At 36.7% G+C, this 17,944-nt stretch overlaps 2 protein-coding genes across 2 annotated transcripts; one reads left to right on the top strand and one right to left on the bottom strand.

Moving 5' to 3' along the window:
* Nucleotides 1–124: 124 nt before the first annotated feature.
* LOC133709648 (uncharacterized) lies at nt 125–504 on the top strand. The gene is made up of 2 exons (XM_062135457.1): nt 125–202; nt 290–504. Exons 1-2 carry the CDS (start codon nt 131–133, stop codon nt 470–472), a joined length of 255 nt encoding a protein of 84 aa, XP_061991441.1. The 5' UTR covers nt 125–130; the 3' UTR covers nt 473–504.
* A 3,628-nt stretch (nt 505–4,132) lies between these two features.
* LOC133708046 (peroxidase 5-like) lies at nt 4,133–5,480 on the bottom strand. Its single transcript, XM_062133496.1, has 2 exons — nt 5,160–5,480; nt 4,133–4,918 (listed from the first exon to the last, which is right to left on the bottom strand). Exons 1-2 carry the CDS (start codon nt 5,394–5,396, stop codon nt 4,133–4,135), a joined length of 1,023 nt encoding a protein of 340 aa, XP_061989480.1. The 5' UTR covers nt 5,397–5,480.
* Between the last annotated feature and the right edge of the window lie 12,464 nt (nt 5,481–17,944).

Raw genomic sequence — 17,944 nt, 5'->3', positions numbered from 1 at the left:
CAGGTTCCCTGATACCATATTTAGAGTAAGCATTTCTCTTCGGAAAATGAATTTTAGATTACAAAAACTGTGTTTGCTTTCTAATACGTAGTCATTGATGGTCTTTTCTTTGGTGTAGAATGCTGTGGATATGGCGCTGGCAGATTCGGAGTGTAACAAGCATGAGAATTCCGAATTGAGATTGTCATGTTTCTGTAACAAGGTTGGTTGTCTTGTATCATAATCATTCGTAATGTGAATTCCTTGTTAGCTAGATCATATGGTTCAGTATTATGTTCCGGTTGTGTAGGCTTTAGTCAATGTTGGTGCTGATTTGGCAAAACTAGTTCCTGGCCAAGTGTCCACTGAGGTAGATGCACGTCTTGCTTATGACACGCATGGAATTGTAAGGAAGGTACTGGCTTTTCTTTGTAACTCAACTTTTTTCCTTTTTCTTTTCAAAGATGATGCTAAAGCATTGGAATTCTATTAGCTTATAACTGATGTTCAAGAATGATATGTTGGTTGCTAGTCTATTTCAAACTATGAATGCATCCTGATTATACTCATTTGTTCTTTCTTCTTTGTTGCAGTTACTTTCACAAATGACAATTTGAAAAGTTTTGTCATTTTGTTATTGTATTGAGCCTGTCATGGTTGGTGCAGTAGTTCTGCGTTGAACTTTCATATCCCCCATAATATCCGTAGATTCAATAGTTTCTAACTTAGGTGGCTTTGTCATTGCAGAAAACTCTTTTCCTCTGCAACCCTTTTTTTTTCTTTGGTCCAACATTTGCATGTTAGATTCAGACTTCTACGCAATGTTTTAAAAAGCGCGCCTTAAGGCTTAGAAAGCGTGAGACGCTGTAGAAAATGAGTCTGTTTGCAGGTGAGGCGCAGAGGCGGACAAGGCGCCGATGAAGGCGGAAAAGGCAGCCAAAGCTCGCCTTAAGGCGTCTAAAGCGAACGCCTGGGAATTTTTTTTTTCTTTGGATGGTTTCGTGTTTCTTTGTTATGTGCAATTGGAATTAAAATTTGGATTTCGTGTTATAAGCTTCTGTTATTATCTAATTCAAAAGCCTCTGGTATTCAAAAGATATGCAGGATTTTGTGTATTTATGTGTATATGTCACTATGGTTACTGCAATCAACGGCCTTAAATGGGTATCGTACAAAACATGTAAATAGATTTGAGTAGCATCTCACCTACTGTGCCTCTAGCCTCTAGCCTCCTAGCTATGCATATACTCTGTTATGGTAACAAAACATGTAAATAGATAGACGTGTAGGTGCTTGTGTGTATTCTATGATAGAATATCCAAATGGATTTAATGAGGCTTGCAATGTTAAGTCGCTCAGTAGCATCTCTTGTACTTTAACCCTCATCAGAATATTGATCAAATCTTTTCTGTTTTTTAATTAGGCTTATTTGTCCTTACCGTGTAAACAACATGTCGAAGACAGCTCTGCTTCCAGTGAAGAAAGAAGTAACAGCTCCCTCATTGAAGTTGAGAATATAATATCTGCATTTAGAAATCTGAAGACTGCAGACAAGTAAGTTCAGAATTAGAATCAACTTTTACTTTTACTTATGCTTGTGTTATTTTTTTTGGGAGTGACTTGTTATAATTCCTCTACAGTTTATCAACTGTAGCTGGAGTCCCATTGTTAGTAACTTCAGTGCTATTCTTTTAACCTTTTATAACATTACATGGTTTAGAAAAATGGAGATTTTGCCACTTGGAAAAGAAGCATTGTTTATGGCAGCTACTATCATATCGGCACAATCATCTTGTGCTCAAGTCTACATGGTGCTTGGACGAACTTGTGCAGATTTTGGAATGCAAGGAAAGACATGGGCAGATCGTTATACCCATTTTTTACAGAATAGATCCTTCACAAGTACGCCTCCAGAGGGAGAGTTATGCAGCTACATTTGTTCAACTTGAAGAATGTTTCAAGGACAAGGTGCTCAAGTGGAGGGATGCTTTGACAAAAGCATCCAAACTAGCAGGGTTTGATTCATGCAATATCAGGTAACCTTTTAACTTTCTAGCAGTAATGCAAATATCTCAATAATCCGGATTGTCTTCAACTATTAGTTATTTGTTCTTGGTTATTATGCCAGCCTTGAATCGAATTAGTGGAGTTAGTAGTTAAAGATATTGGTTTATATAAGACTAGTTCTATATACATGTTTTTGGGTTACAATACATGTTCAATATATAAGACTAGTTCTATACATAAATACAGCTAATTTATACGTAAGGCTTACGCCTTACGCCTCAAGGCAAACGCCTTGCTGAGGCTCTCCCGAAAACGCCTCGGCTACGCCTCAGCCTTTTAAAACATTGCCTATACGTCTACGTACTGTAATTAAGTCTTTTGTCATAGACAAGTGAAATAAGGGCGATTGATAAAAATGATTCTTTACTAGCTTGCTTTTTCTTTTTCAGTATTGGCATTGGTCTGGGTGTTATCTATTGGTCTGCTTTTGGTCTATGTATTGTTGGTCTACAAGATACGAGGATTCCATTCTCACTAGTTCCACTTTACTTTTGTCAATAAGAATCAGCTTACACGACCAAGTGTATTTTCATGTGCTCTATGGGTGCCACTAAATATAGTGTCTAACAAAGTTTCCTGAAAGAGTTTAGGGTATATATATGCATCCTCATATGCCATCATACGCCTTTGCATTTGTACAATAGAATATTAGACCTTTCTTTATTTACTTGAGTTAATCATGGTTATGAAAGTTACTCTTTTTCCTTATTTTTCTTGTCCTTTGGTTATAAGAAGATACTCTTGCAACTGTGGTACTAAGGTTTGTTATTTAACTCTCTCTGTAACCTTCTGTTGGACTTTACAGCATGGCTCAGTGTATAAGCTTGCGTTTGGACCGAAAGGATTTGTTGCGGTATATATCAGATCCTATTGTTGCAAGGCATATTCTTCGAGAAAATGCATTTGGTTAAGAAGAGCAGGTCCTAATTTTGAAGACAAAAGCTAAGAAGAGCAGGAGATCAGTGAATTAGAACTTGACTTGGATTTTTTTCTGTTCTCCTATTTTGTATTATCAGACCCATTTAGATTGTTATGAGATTATATCAACTATCTATTATGATTAATTTTCTGTTCTTTTGGTCATTTTTCATTCCAGAATCTAAATCTTGCCATTACAACAACAATATATAGAAAGATATGTCGTATGATGAGGATTATAGGGTGGAATCAAACAAAAATTCTACAATTCACACGACGGTTCTTACTTATATCATTGTTGGATACACACACAGACAACGAGTAAGCAAAAATCATCGTCTCAAATGTCACAATACAACGGTTAGAGTTATATCTGTCGTGTGAAAGCGCGCGCACTGAATTTTTAAGTCATCACACCACATTTTATGCTGGAAGAACTGTCGTGTGTATACAATTTACACAACGTCTTAAAAATAAAAACTGACTTCTGAACAACAAAGAGACAAAGGCTGGAATCTTAAAAACCGTGGTATGAGTAGAAGTCACACCACACCACGCTGAAACCGTGGTATGAGTAGAAGTCACACCACGCTGGAATCCTAAAAACTGTGGTATGAGTAGAAATCACACCACGACATATTTCTGTCGACAGCTTGTCGACAGCATGTCGGCAGATCTGCCGGTCCATCAGACGATGGAGTCAGCTGCAAACCGTCGACTCAATGATCGGTATACGACGGTTGAAAACCGTCGTCTGACAGCGTTTCATCAGACGACGCCTCGATAGACCACGGAAATGCAAAACGTGAGACGACAGTTTTAAACCGTCGTGTGAAGCCTTTTGTGTAGTAGTGTTACTTAAAATGTTAATTAGTTTCTACTTAATTATTTCTTTCTTCCTCCAGATATATTGAGCCAAGTCGAGAGACAGTTATTGGCGAAATGGCATGGGGGCTGATTTCAAGCTGTAGTTGCCATGTAACTGTATCATCTATGGCGGTCCACTCGTTCCAACTTCCCAGCCATGAGCTAGTCTTTGGCTCCTACATCCCGTAACATGTTCATCCTGAATTGTTCCCATCTCTCTCTTAATTCAACTGTTATACTTGAGTAGTTAAGTTCAGGGAACATATATAAGCTTTATTCATAAACATATAACTGATATTCTTTACAGATACGCCCGGCAGTTTGTCCTTATCTCTCCTTCATCTTTGGTGAGAACATTTATTCTCCCCATCTTGATCATGGCCTTGAGAAATTTTTTACTCCAAGTTTCAGAGCTAGCGGCCATTCTGTACACAATTGCTCCGGTTTGGGGATCAGCAGTCTGTACTTGATCCGATTGAAGCAAGCCTCTCCCTCTCATCAGGTTCACATAGTACTGATTGTCGAGGTCAAGTGGTGTTGTTGGATCAAAGTCCACCATTGTACGTAATGCTTGCTTCGCAGGTAATGTGTCTGGTGCTGGGCACTTTCTGGCTAGCTCATCAGCATAGGTTGGGTCCAGGGAAGGGTCTTGGGGCTGAGCTTCGCTATATTTGTATAATCTGTCTTTAATTTGGGTGCATTGTGCTTCGCCAATGGAGTGTGCACCGGACAAGACAACCATATCTTCTGTTGTCAAGCCTCTTTTGGCGAACATGTCTATAATGTCTCCCAAAGGCGTTACAGGTGTAGGGAGGTTGACATTGACATCAGAAGCACGTGAAGTCCTACTGTCACGGCGACCGGCTGGGACATTGTGACGGGGTAGGCCGGCTAGGTAAACGGCTTCCCGAGCAGCAAATGCTAATATGTCAGCGCAGGATACAGTTTGGGGGCACTCCTGCTCTACCTGGGCTTTGATCTCATCAACAACCTCAAGACCTCTGAGTGTTTCACCATTGGCTGGTGATGTTTTCTCTATAGGCTCACCAGATGGTGTCGCGTCCAACAAGATCGAGGCATCACAACCCTGTTGCACACATGATCGAATTGTTAAACATTCTTTAGAGTAATATTTATATATACGCACACAATGACAAAGCCAGAATTCTACTATAGGATCGAGTGTTCAGATCATAAATGAGTGCGGGTTTAAATAGTCAAGAGTTTTATATAATCCACCGTCATTAAAATAATTTCTCTTGACATGTTATACGAGAAATGTTATATATAACCAGCACATAAAGTAAATTTTTTAAGGAAATTCTTACCTTGACAAAGCAATCATGGAAAAAAAGGCGGAGGAGGGCAGGAGGGAGCTTGGGATCTTGCTCATGAACACGGGCCACAACCTCAGCAACAATGTCCTCAACCTTGGGGCAACTCGAAGCGTAAAACCTGACATGTAAGCCGTTCCCTTTGCCTTCTCCCTTGGCCTCGGAGGGAAGGATGACGATGGTGAACAAGGTGAAGGTGAGGATAGTTGCGGCAATTAGACGACGACCCATGTCTATGTCAATACTCAATAAATTGATTGATGACTACTGCTTTTCTTCTTCTTGCAATGTCACAACTTGTATATTGTGTGGGGTTCTTTTATGTGCCTATCACAAACAGCGTGGTTATTGGAATTCTTGTTTTTAGTTCTAGAAATGTGCTGGAACTGTGAAATTCAGTTTTATGTTGGTATAACCGGCCATTGACCGATTGCCAAATATGTGTTTTCTCGTTTTTGGTTCTTGAAAGTTGGTAATGTTTTTCCTTTCAAAAATTTGTTAGGCTGTTGTTCTGTTCTAAAACTCAAGTTTGGAGATTGGTGGTGGAACAAATCAGCTATGTATCAATAGTTGCCTTTTTTGGACACAGAGAGAGGGAAATAGTTGCCTTAGATTCGATTCTAACTACTCTAAATTCGTGCTTTTATAGAATGAGCATTTCAGTAGAAATGATCCAAACGGGAAAGAATTGTATTAAACGTCATGTTGGGGATTCTCTGTTTACCACCGAGTACCGTCAAATTGTTTTTGGTAAAATAAAAAATAAAAAATCGAGACAGAGTTTAGTGGAGAATGAGTCAAAGAAGTCGAGAAATATTCTATGCACTGACGGTGAAGAACTTAGAAATACTAATTAACTATACATAGGTCCTTCAATCATATTCCCTGTAAAAAAAAAAAAAAAGTTCCTTTCGAAGAATAAAAAATAAAAAAGTTCATTAACTATTTAAGCCATTCTATTATTGGATGAAATTCCATGCCCACATTTTGAAGGTGATGATCAGGACATACTAAAAGTTATTTCAAATTAAAATTTGCATGCTATAATTGAAGAATCAATACATGATTTAGAGTGAAAGGTGTGTGTTTCTTATTTAAGTATTGTAGTGTGTTCTAACATGAACTGAATCATTTAGTTTTTGTGGAACTACATGGTAGTTAATGATTGCAGGTAATGCAAAGGATAGGTTGAAGTAACTCTGTTAATCATTAAGGAAAGTTTATAATTATCAGTTAGAAGGGGTGGACTGTTCTTGTAAGGTGCTTGTTCTCCTCACTGTTGTATATAGGGCAGTCTTCATTTGTTAGTTTCTGAAAGTTTACGATGCTGTCTCTTGTACTTGTATATGTAGCCATACCAATGTATCGTCTATTTAAGAATTTGTATATGTAAATTATATGTAATGGGTCAGTACGTGGAAGTGGAAGCCAGAGAAGGATGCAGTAATCTCTAGGAAGCAGATATATTCAGGTAAATTCCTCTTCTTAGTTCCTATACCACTTTTACAGTTGTAGGTATGTTCTTTTATTCATTTATACATTGATATCAAATGAGTTGAGAATAACGGCAGAATTTAATTGAATGTAAAGAATGATTGAAGCTCTTATACCATTTGTAACAACCCAACCCGAAATAATCCAAAAATAATCAGAATTAGAGGTGAATTGGAATTGTTCTTATCACTATATATCTTATCCTTTCAAAAAAAAAATATATCATTATCTTATAGACACCAATTCAAAAACTATAACCACATACACTATTGTCTAGATTTCAGCAGATAGACTAATTAAGATTGATACCTTTTCATCACCACCATCAAATATCGTCATAATTGTATTGAGAGAAGAGAAAGTGTTGGGAAAATCGGTGTTCAGAGATCTATTAATCTCCTGCCCTGACGCCCTTGAATTGAATAGGTAGGAGTGATAGCAACCTTTCTCTTTTACCTATGAACTTAAAAACTAGCTCCTCACTTGAAAAAGATTAGAGATGATATTAAAGCCGTGAGGTGTGATCGGAAAAGAGAGACAAGGCTAATGAGTGGATCAGCTAGGAGTATGGGTTTGGGTAATGCAGCAGTGCGAGGAGAGAGACGAGACTAAGTCTTCCCGAAGCGAGAGGAAACTTCTTCTTCTCTTCTCTCCCGTTCTCTCTCTCTCTCTCTTTTTTCCTCCTTTTCTATCTTTCTTTTTGCCTCCACGAAGATGCTCAACCTTTCCCTTTCTCTCCAGATTTGCTATGTGTCAACAAGAAATATAATACCACGTGTATGCTTAGAAACCTACATATATATAATTCATTTAACTTTCTTTGAATACACATTGAGTACTCAATTTCTTGATTTACTACAAGTAACTAATTTATATCTAATTTATATTTATTTGTTTTAGTTAACTTCTCAATACTGGGTATTACAGATATATATCAAATACAAACATCCAGTCAGAGAACATCTTGAATCTTATTTTAACTTGGTAATTAGAAATACATGCAAAGAGGGACAACGTATATATGGATTAGGTCACCTCCTTCCTGCACTTAGTTGGTCGCAGCTATATGTTTATTACTGCTTACACACCAGGACGCTCATGCGTCTACACATATACAAACACACGTACACATATAACACGTACAGAATCTAAAATACGTACTTAGCAGTTAAGCTCATGCATGAACTAAAAGCATGGTTTAATTACTTTGCGGTTTATACCTTTGTTTTAGGGTATAGGTGACAAGTTCATTGAGCTCGGTCTCGAGAGAGATGAAGCCATCCTTGTCGGCATCGGCACAGATTCGTCCTCGCCAAGCTCTGTAGTAGGGCAAGTTTGCCCCAAGTTTAGCAAACGCAGCCTTCACCTCATCCCAGGACAGCTTGCCGTCTCCATTCAGGTCAAAGCTCTTGAAAATATTTATGATCTGCTTCTCAGTGTACGGAACATCAGGACATCTATGCACAATAGCTGGGTGCCTCATCTTACAATCTTTCCGCTGAGCCATATATCTGTGTATGATGGATCACTGGGTTGAGCATATATATAGGGCTCTGGGCTGGTCCCTCCATATATATTCCAATTCTAGGAGTCAGTCAGGTGTACGTTTCCTGTATGGCAAATACTTAGGTGGGGGTTTCCCCAACACGTGGCCTTACGGCCACCCAATCAGAACAAATGAAATTTTCCATCTCTTTCGAAACTGCCCCTGCTCCCTAAAGTGAAATGCCCAAAACACCCCCCCTGCTGGGCAGTGATTGGGCCTCTCCACCACATGTCCCTACGGGTGCCCCACGCAAGATCTTCTCTTCGTGTATAAGCTAAATACACAGTAGCACGATTAGAAGTAGATTGATATAATTGATTAATTATCGTGGATTAATTCGTTTTGCTCTGGTATATACGTGGACTTTGAGCCACTTATATTGGACGATATGAAATATGTACTCGTAACACTACACATTTATTCAAAAATACTAGCATTTTTCCACACATGCTCTGCATGTGCAAGTTATTAAATTTTTTTTTTCAGAAAAGAAAAAAGAAAAAAGTTGGTTATTGCAGAGAAAAGAAAATGGGAGAGAGAAAAGTGGGTTGTGGATATTTTTTTTCAAATTTTTTTAATAAAAATATATTTTGTAAATGTCTTAATTATCCTTGTGATTTAATTAATTTTCAAAGTTTATTAATCTTCTAGGGTTAATTCTGTCAAAATTTAAGATTTTGGCTAACAAAGCCTCTTCTCTTAATAATAGTATAGATAAATTGTAACTGAAATTTGTGGTCGAGTTTTTTTTTTTTTTTTTAATATCCGAATTGTAGTCTAGTTTACTAAAACGTAAAACTATTAATTAAGATATTGGACGTGAATGAATAGATTCCTACATGCTTAACATTTTCCCATGATCATATGTAGCTAGCTTTAGCGTTCAACATTCATATTGATAAGTTTCTTGCGTGCACATGAAGCTTGGAATGTACTTTAGCGTGCAAGTGAATTAATAAGAGATGCTTGTATTACTTGGTAGAAAGGGTTCCTGATGAGCTTTTCCACAATAGTAAAATGGCATAGCAATGCCGTTACTCCAAATGACTGATTGAAAGCAACGACAATCCAAGGTACAGCTGGATCAATGATGTAATTATCAGAAGGCTGAAACAGAGATGTTGGGATCGCTGGGTTTGCCGGCGACCCGCCATCCCAATCGCGCGATCCGAAACGTGGTACGATCGCGAACCAGATCGGTAATTCCAGCAACCCCATATTTACCCAGCATCAAGTCGGGTGTTCTTCAAGAATCAACACTTTGTCGTCGGTGAGATCTCTGAAAAAGCTTCTGTGCTTTCTTTTCTGTGAATAATAGCATTTGAGTTTATCCTCTTTTTGTTTTTCTGAAGAAGATAATTAATGACTCGGACCAAAAAAACAAAAAGAGAAGAAGATAATGACTATTCTGATAGAAAAGAAGATAATATCTAAAAGATTTTTATCCTAAATCCTTATTACCTCTAGTATCTAATTTTACTTGTCTACCCTTTCAAATTAATGTTGTTTGAAAAATTCTTGCGTGAGGGCTGCCACGTGGTGGGGCTGTGCGACCCTCCAATCAAAAACCCCAAATTTTTTCCTCTTTTCCAAAACTGTCCTTGAATTTTAATATGCAATACCCAAAATGCCCCCTGCTTGGGCAGTGATTGGCGCCCGACTGCCACGTGGTGCGGGTGCCGTACAGAAGACTCCCTCTTGTTTTCCTAGTATATGTATAAAGGGTATTTACGTAAAATATTTATATTTATCATATGTATGGTTATCTATTTATTATTTTTTCATAGTTATGTTTATCATATGTAATCTATCTTTGATTAAAATTTTAACTAATATATTTTAGCGTACCGCGTAGCATAGAGACTGATGTACCGCGTACTCGTACCACGTACCCATACCGCAACGACTCGCGATTTAGGTAACACTGGGCTGAAAAAGGGTGTAGTATAGTTCATAGTATAGTTCATCTTCTTTTTTTTTTCGTTTTTTTAATCAATTATTGGCTAGCGATCGAGTACAGATGAACTAATAATCAGTTTTAGACTTCTACCACATGGTTCTTCGGAATTAGTCACCCTAATGGGAGATTCTGTCATACAGAGATAGAGCTACCACATATATTATATTTTTGGACCATTTCGATCAGCTATTGAAAGCAGTTCTCTAAGAGTACTGGAAGAACATGATGCACATGTGTGGTAGAAGATCTCCTAATTAATATCTTGAATTATTGGATCGTATCAGGACCCCTCATGTGACCTGAGAGTCTGAGACCGCTTTAGTCAGAGAGGCGTCTTCTGGTTTCTGGTCGCTTGCCCTAGCTCTTCTGCATCCACAATTTTAGTTCAAATGTCTGGAAGAACTAGAATCAAAAACGAATAGCTTGAGACAATCATTCCTCGTCTTTTGGGTGGGTGCGACGTGCACATGGATTTTAATCCTTGGGGTTGAAGTATTGAACTATGAGTGGATGAAATATCAAGTCCCCTGATACCATGGTAGATTCTTTAGGATATGTTGTAACATTTTAACATTTTATTTATTATTGAAATTAAATTTGGGTGAATTTATTTGTGTGTTTAAATTCTGAATTTATTTTGAATTTTATTTTGTAACTCATGGTGTTTTATTTTGATTTATTTTGGGTTTTAATTTTTGTAACCTATGGCATTTGGTTACTACCGTATTAATTGTAGGGAGTGTCCTAAGAGCCTATAAATAGCACCATTTGTTGCATGCTAAAACACATCAAACTTTTACTCAACTATTCACCCATCAACTTTCTTTCCAAAATCCCCCAAAGAGTCTTGTATATTTTTTGGCCAGAGAAAGGTGTTCTTTTGGTGGAGCTTTGGGTTCCTCCAATTTGTGCAGATTGGTGTGAGCCATACAACTTGTTGTTGGGCTGTTGTATCCTGGAGGGGACAAGTCAAGAGATTTCTGGTGCACCGGCATTGTTCCGCAGAGGGCTTGAATCTCCTTAAAGAGAGCGAGATACCCGCGCCTCAGCCTTGTGTCAACGAGTCTCTCAAGAGAAATTATAATATTTTATTGTAATTTCGCCAACAATTTTAAGGAGAATCAACAACATGGAGCATGCACAAGAGAAACCGTTCGACAATATGGGAAATCTCAACTTGAGAAAGATGAGTATAACTATTCTTTTTTATCTCTTGACTTATTTCTCATGTAATGTTTATTATTATAATGAACTACTCACTGTTATTCAAAGAAATGTTGAGAAGTTTTGTAGATTAACATGGAAAGAGTTCCAAAAATCCATGCGTTACAAACAAAAGGAAATTTCCTTAGAGACCTTGACGACTCGCATCCGCGTTGAGGAGGAAGCAAGAGGTCAAGATGTTCTTATGCAAGATACAAACAATGACACCTCCAAGGTAAATTTAGTATCTTCCTATAATAATATGCCCAATGGTCATTTTCATAAAAATTCTCATATGCAGCCAAACAAGAAAAATATGAAAAAAGGTGGTAAATCTCACCAACAGAATAAAGGCAAACCAAGCTATGTGAATAAGAACCAATATCCTCCTTCAGAAAATAAGCAACAATATACTTGTTGTTATGTTTGTGGCAAAAGTGGGCATATTGCTCGAAATTGCAATTATCGAAAACGTGACGCTGTTCCTCAAGCTCACGTCACTGAAGAACCATATGTGGCAATGATAACTGATGTAAATATGGTTCAAAGTGTTGAAGGATGGTGGGCAGATTGTGGTGCTAATAGGCACATCTGCTATGATAAAGATTGGTTCAAGAAATACACTCCTTTTAAGGAGCCCAAAACCGTTATGCTTGGAGATTCACATACTACTTATGTGCTTGGAACTGGTGAGGTGGAACTCAAATTTACTTCTGGGAGGATGCTAATTTTGAAAGATGTGTTGCATACACCCTCCATGAGAAAAAATTTGATGTCTAGTTATCTTCTTAATAAGGCTGGTTTTAAACAAACTATGGAATCTGACCAATATGTGATCACCAAAAAAGGTGTATTTGTGGGCAAAGGTTATGCTTGTGATGACATGTTCAAATTGAACGTTGAGAATAAAAATTATTATAAAGCATCTACTTCAGTTTATATGCTCTCTTCTTTTAATTTTTGGCATGCACGTTTATGTCATATAAATAGTAGATATGTGGGAATCATGAGTAGCTTAGGTTTAATTCCTTCAGTGCAAAAAGATTTTGAAAAATGTGAGACTTGCAGTAAAGCAAAAATTACTAGAAGGCCTCACAAAAATGTTGAAAGGAATACCGAGCTATTGGAATTAATTCATACAAACTTGTGTGAATTTGAGGGAATTTTAACTCGTGGAGGTAACAGATACTTTATCACTTTTATTGATGATTGTTCTAAATATGCTTATGTCTATTTGTTGAAAAATAAAAGTGATGCTTTTGCCAAATTTAAAGAGTTCCTCCTTGAGGTTGAAAATCAATTTGGTAGAAAAATTAAAAGGCTCCGAAGTGATAGAGGGAAAGAATATGATTCTTCTGAATTCAATTCTTTTGTTCAATCTTTAGGAGTGATTCATGAAGTTACTCCACCTTATTCACCTGCATCTAATGGTGTGGCAGAAAGAAAAAATAGAACTTTGATTGAGTTAACAAATGTCATGCTGATTGATTCAGGTGCTCCCTCTAATCTTTGGGGTGAAGCAGTTTTAACTGCTTGTTATGTGTTGAATAGAGTGCCACATAAAAATACAAAAATTACACCTTTTGAGGTGTGGAAGGGGCATAAACCAAATTTGGGTTATCTTAGAGTTTGGGGTTGTCTAGCCTTTGTGAGGTTAACTGACCCTAAAAGACCAAAATTGGGTGCTAGAGCTACTACTTGTGTTTTCGTTGGATATGCATTAAATAGTACAGCCTATAGATTTCTTGATGTTGAAAATCATGTTGTGATTGAATCTGGTGATGCAATTTTTCATGAAGAAAAATTTCATTTTAAATCGAAAAATGGTGGGGGTCAAGAATCTAGAGAAAATGTTTTTATCCAACCTAGTTCTTCTTCTTCTAATTTACATATACAATAAACTTATGACAATGAACCTAGAAGAAGTAAAAGAGCTAGAGTTGAAAAAGATTTTGGCCCTGACTATTATGTTTATAATGTTGAGGAAAATCCTATTTCTTTACATGAAGCTTTATCATCACCAGATGCAATTTTCTGGAAAGAGGCTGTGAATGATGAAATGGAGTCTCTAATTTCTAATAATACTTGGAAATTAGTAGATTTACCAACAGGTTTTAAAACCATTGGGTGTAAATGGGTCCTTAGAAAAAAGCTCAAACCGGATGGAAGTGTAGACAAATATAAAGCTAGACTTGTTGCTAAAGGTTTTAAGCAAAAACCTGATATAGACTTTTTTGATACTTTTTCTCCGGTTACAAGGATTACATCCATTAGATTATTGATTGCTATTGCTGCAATTCATGATTTGATTATTCATCAAATGGATGTGAAAACAGCTTTTCTAAATGGTGATTTAGATGAAGAGATCTATATGGACCAACCAGAATGTTTTATAGAACCTGGTCAAGAGCACAAGGTATGTAAGTTATCTAAATCCCTTTATGGTTTAAAGCAGGATCCTAAACAGTGGCATGAAAAATTTGATTCCTGCATGATTGAAAATGGTTATAAATCAAATGAATGTGACAAGTGCATATATTATAAATCGTGGAAAAAATCACATGTTATTATTAGCCTCTATGTGGATGATCTGTTAATTTTTGGCTCAAATTTGCATGTAATTGATGAGACAAAAACTATGCTTAAGAGCAATTTTGATATGAAAGATCTTGGTGAGGCTAATGTTATTTTGGGCATGAAAATAACAAAAACATGTGATGGTATTTTTCTTGATCAGTCACATTATATTGAGAAAATTTTGAAGAAATATGATTATGTTGGCCACAAGCATGTGTCTACTCCTTTTGATTCTAGTGTTCACTTATTTCCTATGGAAAGTGAAAATGATGTGATTAATCAAAAGGAATATGCTAGCATAATTGGCAGTTTGCGCTATGCAACTGACTGCGCTAGACTTGACATTGCATATGTAGTTGGAGTACTTAGCAGGTTCACAAGAAAACCAGGTAAAGAACATTGGCATGCAATTGAGCGAGTTATGAAATACTTGCTTGGTACTAAAAATTATGGATTATTTTATAAAAATTATCCTGCTGTACTTGAAGGCTTTTGTGATGCCGATTGGAATACTCTGTCAGGTGATTCTCTCTCTACCACTGGTTATATTTTTACATTAGGTGGATGTGCTATTTGTTGGAAATCAAAGAAGCAAACAATAATCTCTAATTCAACCATGGAAGCTGAACTTATTGCTCTAGCTTCAGCAAGTGAAGAAGCAAATTGGTTGAGAGATTTATTGCATGAAATTCCCTTGTGGGAAAAACCTATACCACCTATATTGATTCATTGTGATAGCACTGCAGCTATTGGTAGAGTAAATAACTGGGGTAAAACTATGGTATGTTAACATTTCTCATACATCAACTATTTTTATCACTTTAAGGACTCATGTTACCACTTTGAGGACTAATATTACTATTTTGAGGACTCATATGGTAAATTAAGAAAATTTACCACTTTAAGGACTCGTGTTACCACTTTGAGGACTAATATTACTATTTTGAGGACTAATGTGGTAACTAAGAAAATTTACCACTTTAAGGACTCATGTTACCACTTTGAAGACTAATATTACTATTTTGAGGACTCATTTTACCACTTTTAAGGCAATTGTATGCATGTCATACGTTAACACATTGTAGAATTTTCCAAATAACTGTTATTATAACGGTAAATCCAGACCTATACGAAGAAAGCACAGTACTGTGAGATCATATTTGAGTGATGGAATTATTAATGTGAATTATGTTAAATCAGGTGATAATCTTGCAGATCCTTTAACTAAGGGCTTGGCAAGAGATAAGGTCTGGAGTACATCGAGGGGGATGGGATTGAAGCCCATATCGTCATGAGCCATATATGAGGACACCCAACCTGGTGATTAGAGATCCTAAAACCTGGGTTCAATGGGAAAAACGAATCATAAGGTGGCCGTAAGAAAAATGCACTAAATTTTCTTACTCATCCCTAGGATGTAAGTGCATTAATCTTGTAACGTATATGAAGGTTGAGTTTACTTAAAAAACTCTTAATAAAATATGTAGCTCATATGAGTGGGATGTCATAGTTACAAGAGCATCCTTGACAGATTTTACCTATATGAGTGTGAGAGTGGGGTCGCTCTCTATGAGAATTGGGCTTATTCTTGAAATACACTCATGAAAACCGGGATAAGCACAAGGCCGTAACATGCTGGCTAATAAAGCTCATATTAACACCTGAATTATTATGTGTGAGCAGTAGTTCTTATTTTCCCTTAAGCAGTTGTAGTTCAAGTCTGAGACCACTATCAACTCTGGAGTAGGGATTGCTGTTTCACTAAGTGAAGGTTCAATGCAGAGCACACCTTCATGATGCATAATGGTTCGTCTTTGGCCGGTAACTTTGGTTTATATTTGTTTTTAAAATATTAAAATGAGTGGGGGAATGTTGTAACATTTTAATATTTTATTTATTATTGAAATTAAATTTGGGTGAATTTATTTGTGTGTTTAAATTCTGAATTTATTTTGAATTTTATTTTGTAACTCATGGTGTTTTATTTTGTTTTATTTTGGGTTTTAATTTTTGTAACCTATGGCATTTGGTTACTACCGTATTAATTGTAGGGAGTGTCCTAAGAGCCTATAAATAGCACCATTTGTTGCATGCTAAAACACATCAAACTTTTACTCAACTATTCACCCATCAACTTTCTTTCCAAAATCCCCCAAAGAGTCTTGTATATTTTTTTGCCAGAGAAAGGTGTTCTTTTGGTGGAGCTTTGGGTTCCTCCAATTTGTGCAGATTGGTGTGAGCCATACAACTTGTTGTTGGGCTGTTGTATCCTGGAGGGGACAAGTCAATAGATTTCTGGTGCACCGGCATTGTTCCGCAGAGGGCTTGAATCTCCTTAAAGAGAGCGAGATACCCGCGCCTCAGCCTTGTGTCAACGAGTCTCTCAAGAGAAATTATAATATTTTATTGTAATTTCGCCAACAGAATATAAGAACCGAAAGAAAATATCTGTGCAAACACATCAGTATAAAGCTTTTAGAAATTTGATTACGATATAAACTCTGAAGCTTCATGTGAATCGAATAAGCCCAAGTTCCCTGTTCATTTCCAAATAGGTCTTAGCTTAGGTAAAGTTGATATTCTTGAAACATACAAGCAGTGGCCAACCTCGTGTGGCACATTTACTGCTTTTATAGTTTTTTAAAAAGGCTGGTGGATCTGTTATTCCATATAAATAAAAGCAAAGGAATATTATACCAATGAAAAATGGAAGAGAATATATTGTCTAGATCTGATATATCTGGCATCGAATAAAAGTTATTTATCTTTCTTATTTAGTCTGACAAATCTTATCAAAGTTAAGATCGGTGTTGTGTCACTACGTAGGAACTCTATCCGGCTCCAGTTTCTCTCTTAGCTAGTTGTCTTCTTAAGGGCCACTGGCAATGACTACATGCCTTGAGCCTTAAGGTAGGTAGTCGCCTGCTTCGAGTATTGTTTTAATTGATACGTGTCTTGTGGAGTCAGTGTACACAAATTTTCGGGTTGTTCGGAAGCGTAGAATATCTTTATTTAATTGAAATATATAACCTTTCGTAAATTAATTTGAAGGGTTACAAACATTGAAGTGCTATATATAATTAAACATCCATATGCTACTGCGGCGCGGTGCTGTTTCCATACAAGAGAAGGAATTAAAACTTCACTGAGAATGAACTTTGTTGAATAGAAAGAAAGAAAACGTACAAGTGCATCCCCAAGCAGAGCTCACATCACAATAGAACATAGCTGCCATACACTTCCACGTTCAATTAAGTTTCAACATTTTTTTTTTCTAGGTTAACTTACAAATATATAGCATTGTTTGATAAAAGGTTACAAATTTGCTAGTTATATTTTACTTTAGACAATTTAACTTAGGAAAATAACTCTTAAGAAAATAACTTTTATTGTAGGAGATGCTCCTTACTAAGAACATCGTGTTCTTTTTCAGTCAAATTTTAGAAGAGTGCAGGTGCTGTTTGTAGAATCGCTGTAAATCTGTATGTAATTAGGATTTTATTTAATTAGGATATCCTGTAATTATGGAAAGATTGTTTCCTATTAGAGTTAGACTACTCCTTTGTACTTGTATATATACCCTCATTGTGGGATGAATAGAATTATAAAATTAACCCTGAATTGAAGTATTCTTTTCTACTTGGTATCAGAGCAAGTTCAATCCTTTAAACTTGCGCTGCATCCTTTGAATCCTGAATCCTGAAGAACACCACAAACCGCTGCGTACCACCACCATTGAAATCAAACCATCCTGAATTTCAAACCACCATCACCCTACTTTTTTTCGAAAAAAAGAAAAGAAAAAAAAATTTTCTTTTCCAAAACATTCATATCCATCTTGAAACCCTTGAAAATCCAAACCTGCGAAAATCATGAATTCCTCAATGATGCAATCAGAGAAACAGGCTATTGGGCATTCGGTGACTACCGAATTTTCTGTTATGGCTCAACGCAAACAGGGTCCTCCTCCAGGCTTCTCAGGACCTTCTCCACGTCGTC

The sequence above is a fragment of the Rosa rugosa genome, chromosome 5 (genome assembly GCF_958449725.1).
Source record: "Rosa rugosa chromosome 5, drRosRugo1.1, whole genome shotgun sequence".
Classification (NCBI taxonomy): Eukaryota; Viridiplantae; Streptophyta; class Magnoliopsida; order Rosales; family Rosaceae; genus Rosa; species Rosa rugosa.
This window is presented reverse-complemented; position numbering and strand designations above follow the sequence as displayed.

Excerpts from the sequence above, each read along its gene's own strand:
- LOC133709648 (XM_062135457.1), top strand. The coding sequence starts at position 131 with ATGGCGCTGGCAGATTCGGAGTGTAACAAGCATGAGAATTCCGAATTG. Across the intron at positions 203-289 it reads TGTCATGTTTCTGTAACAAG|GCTTTAGTCAATGTTGGTGC; the intron begins GTTGGTTGTCTT and ends CCGGTTGTGTAG.
- LOC133708046 (XM_062133496.1), bottom strand. The coding sequence starts at position 5,396 with ATGGGTCGTCGTCTAATTGCCGCAACTATCCTCACCTTCACCTTGTTC. Across the intron at positions 4,919-5,159 it reads TCCATGATTGCTTTGTCAAG|GGTTGTGATGCCTCGATCTT; the intron begins GTAAGAATTTCC and ends TGTGTGCAACAG.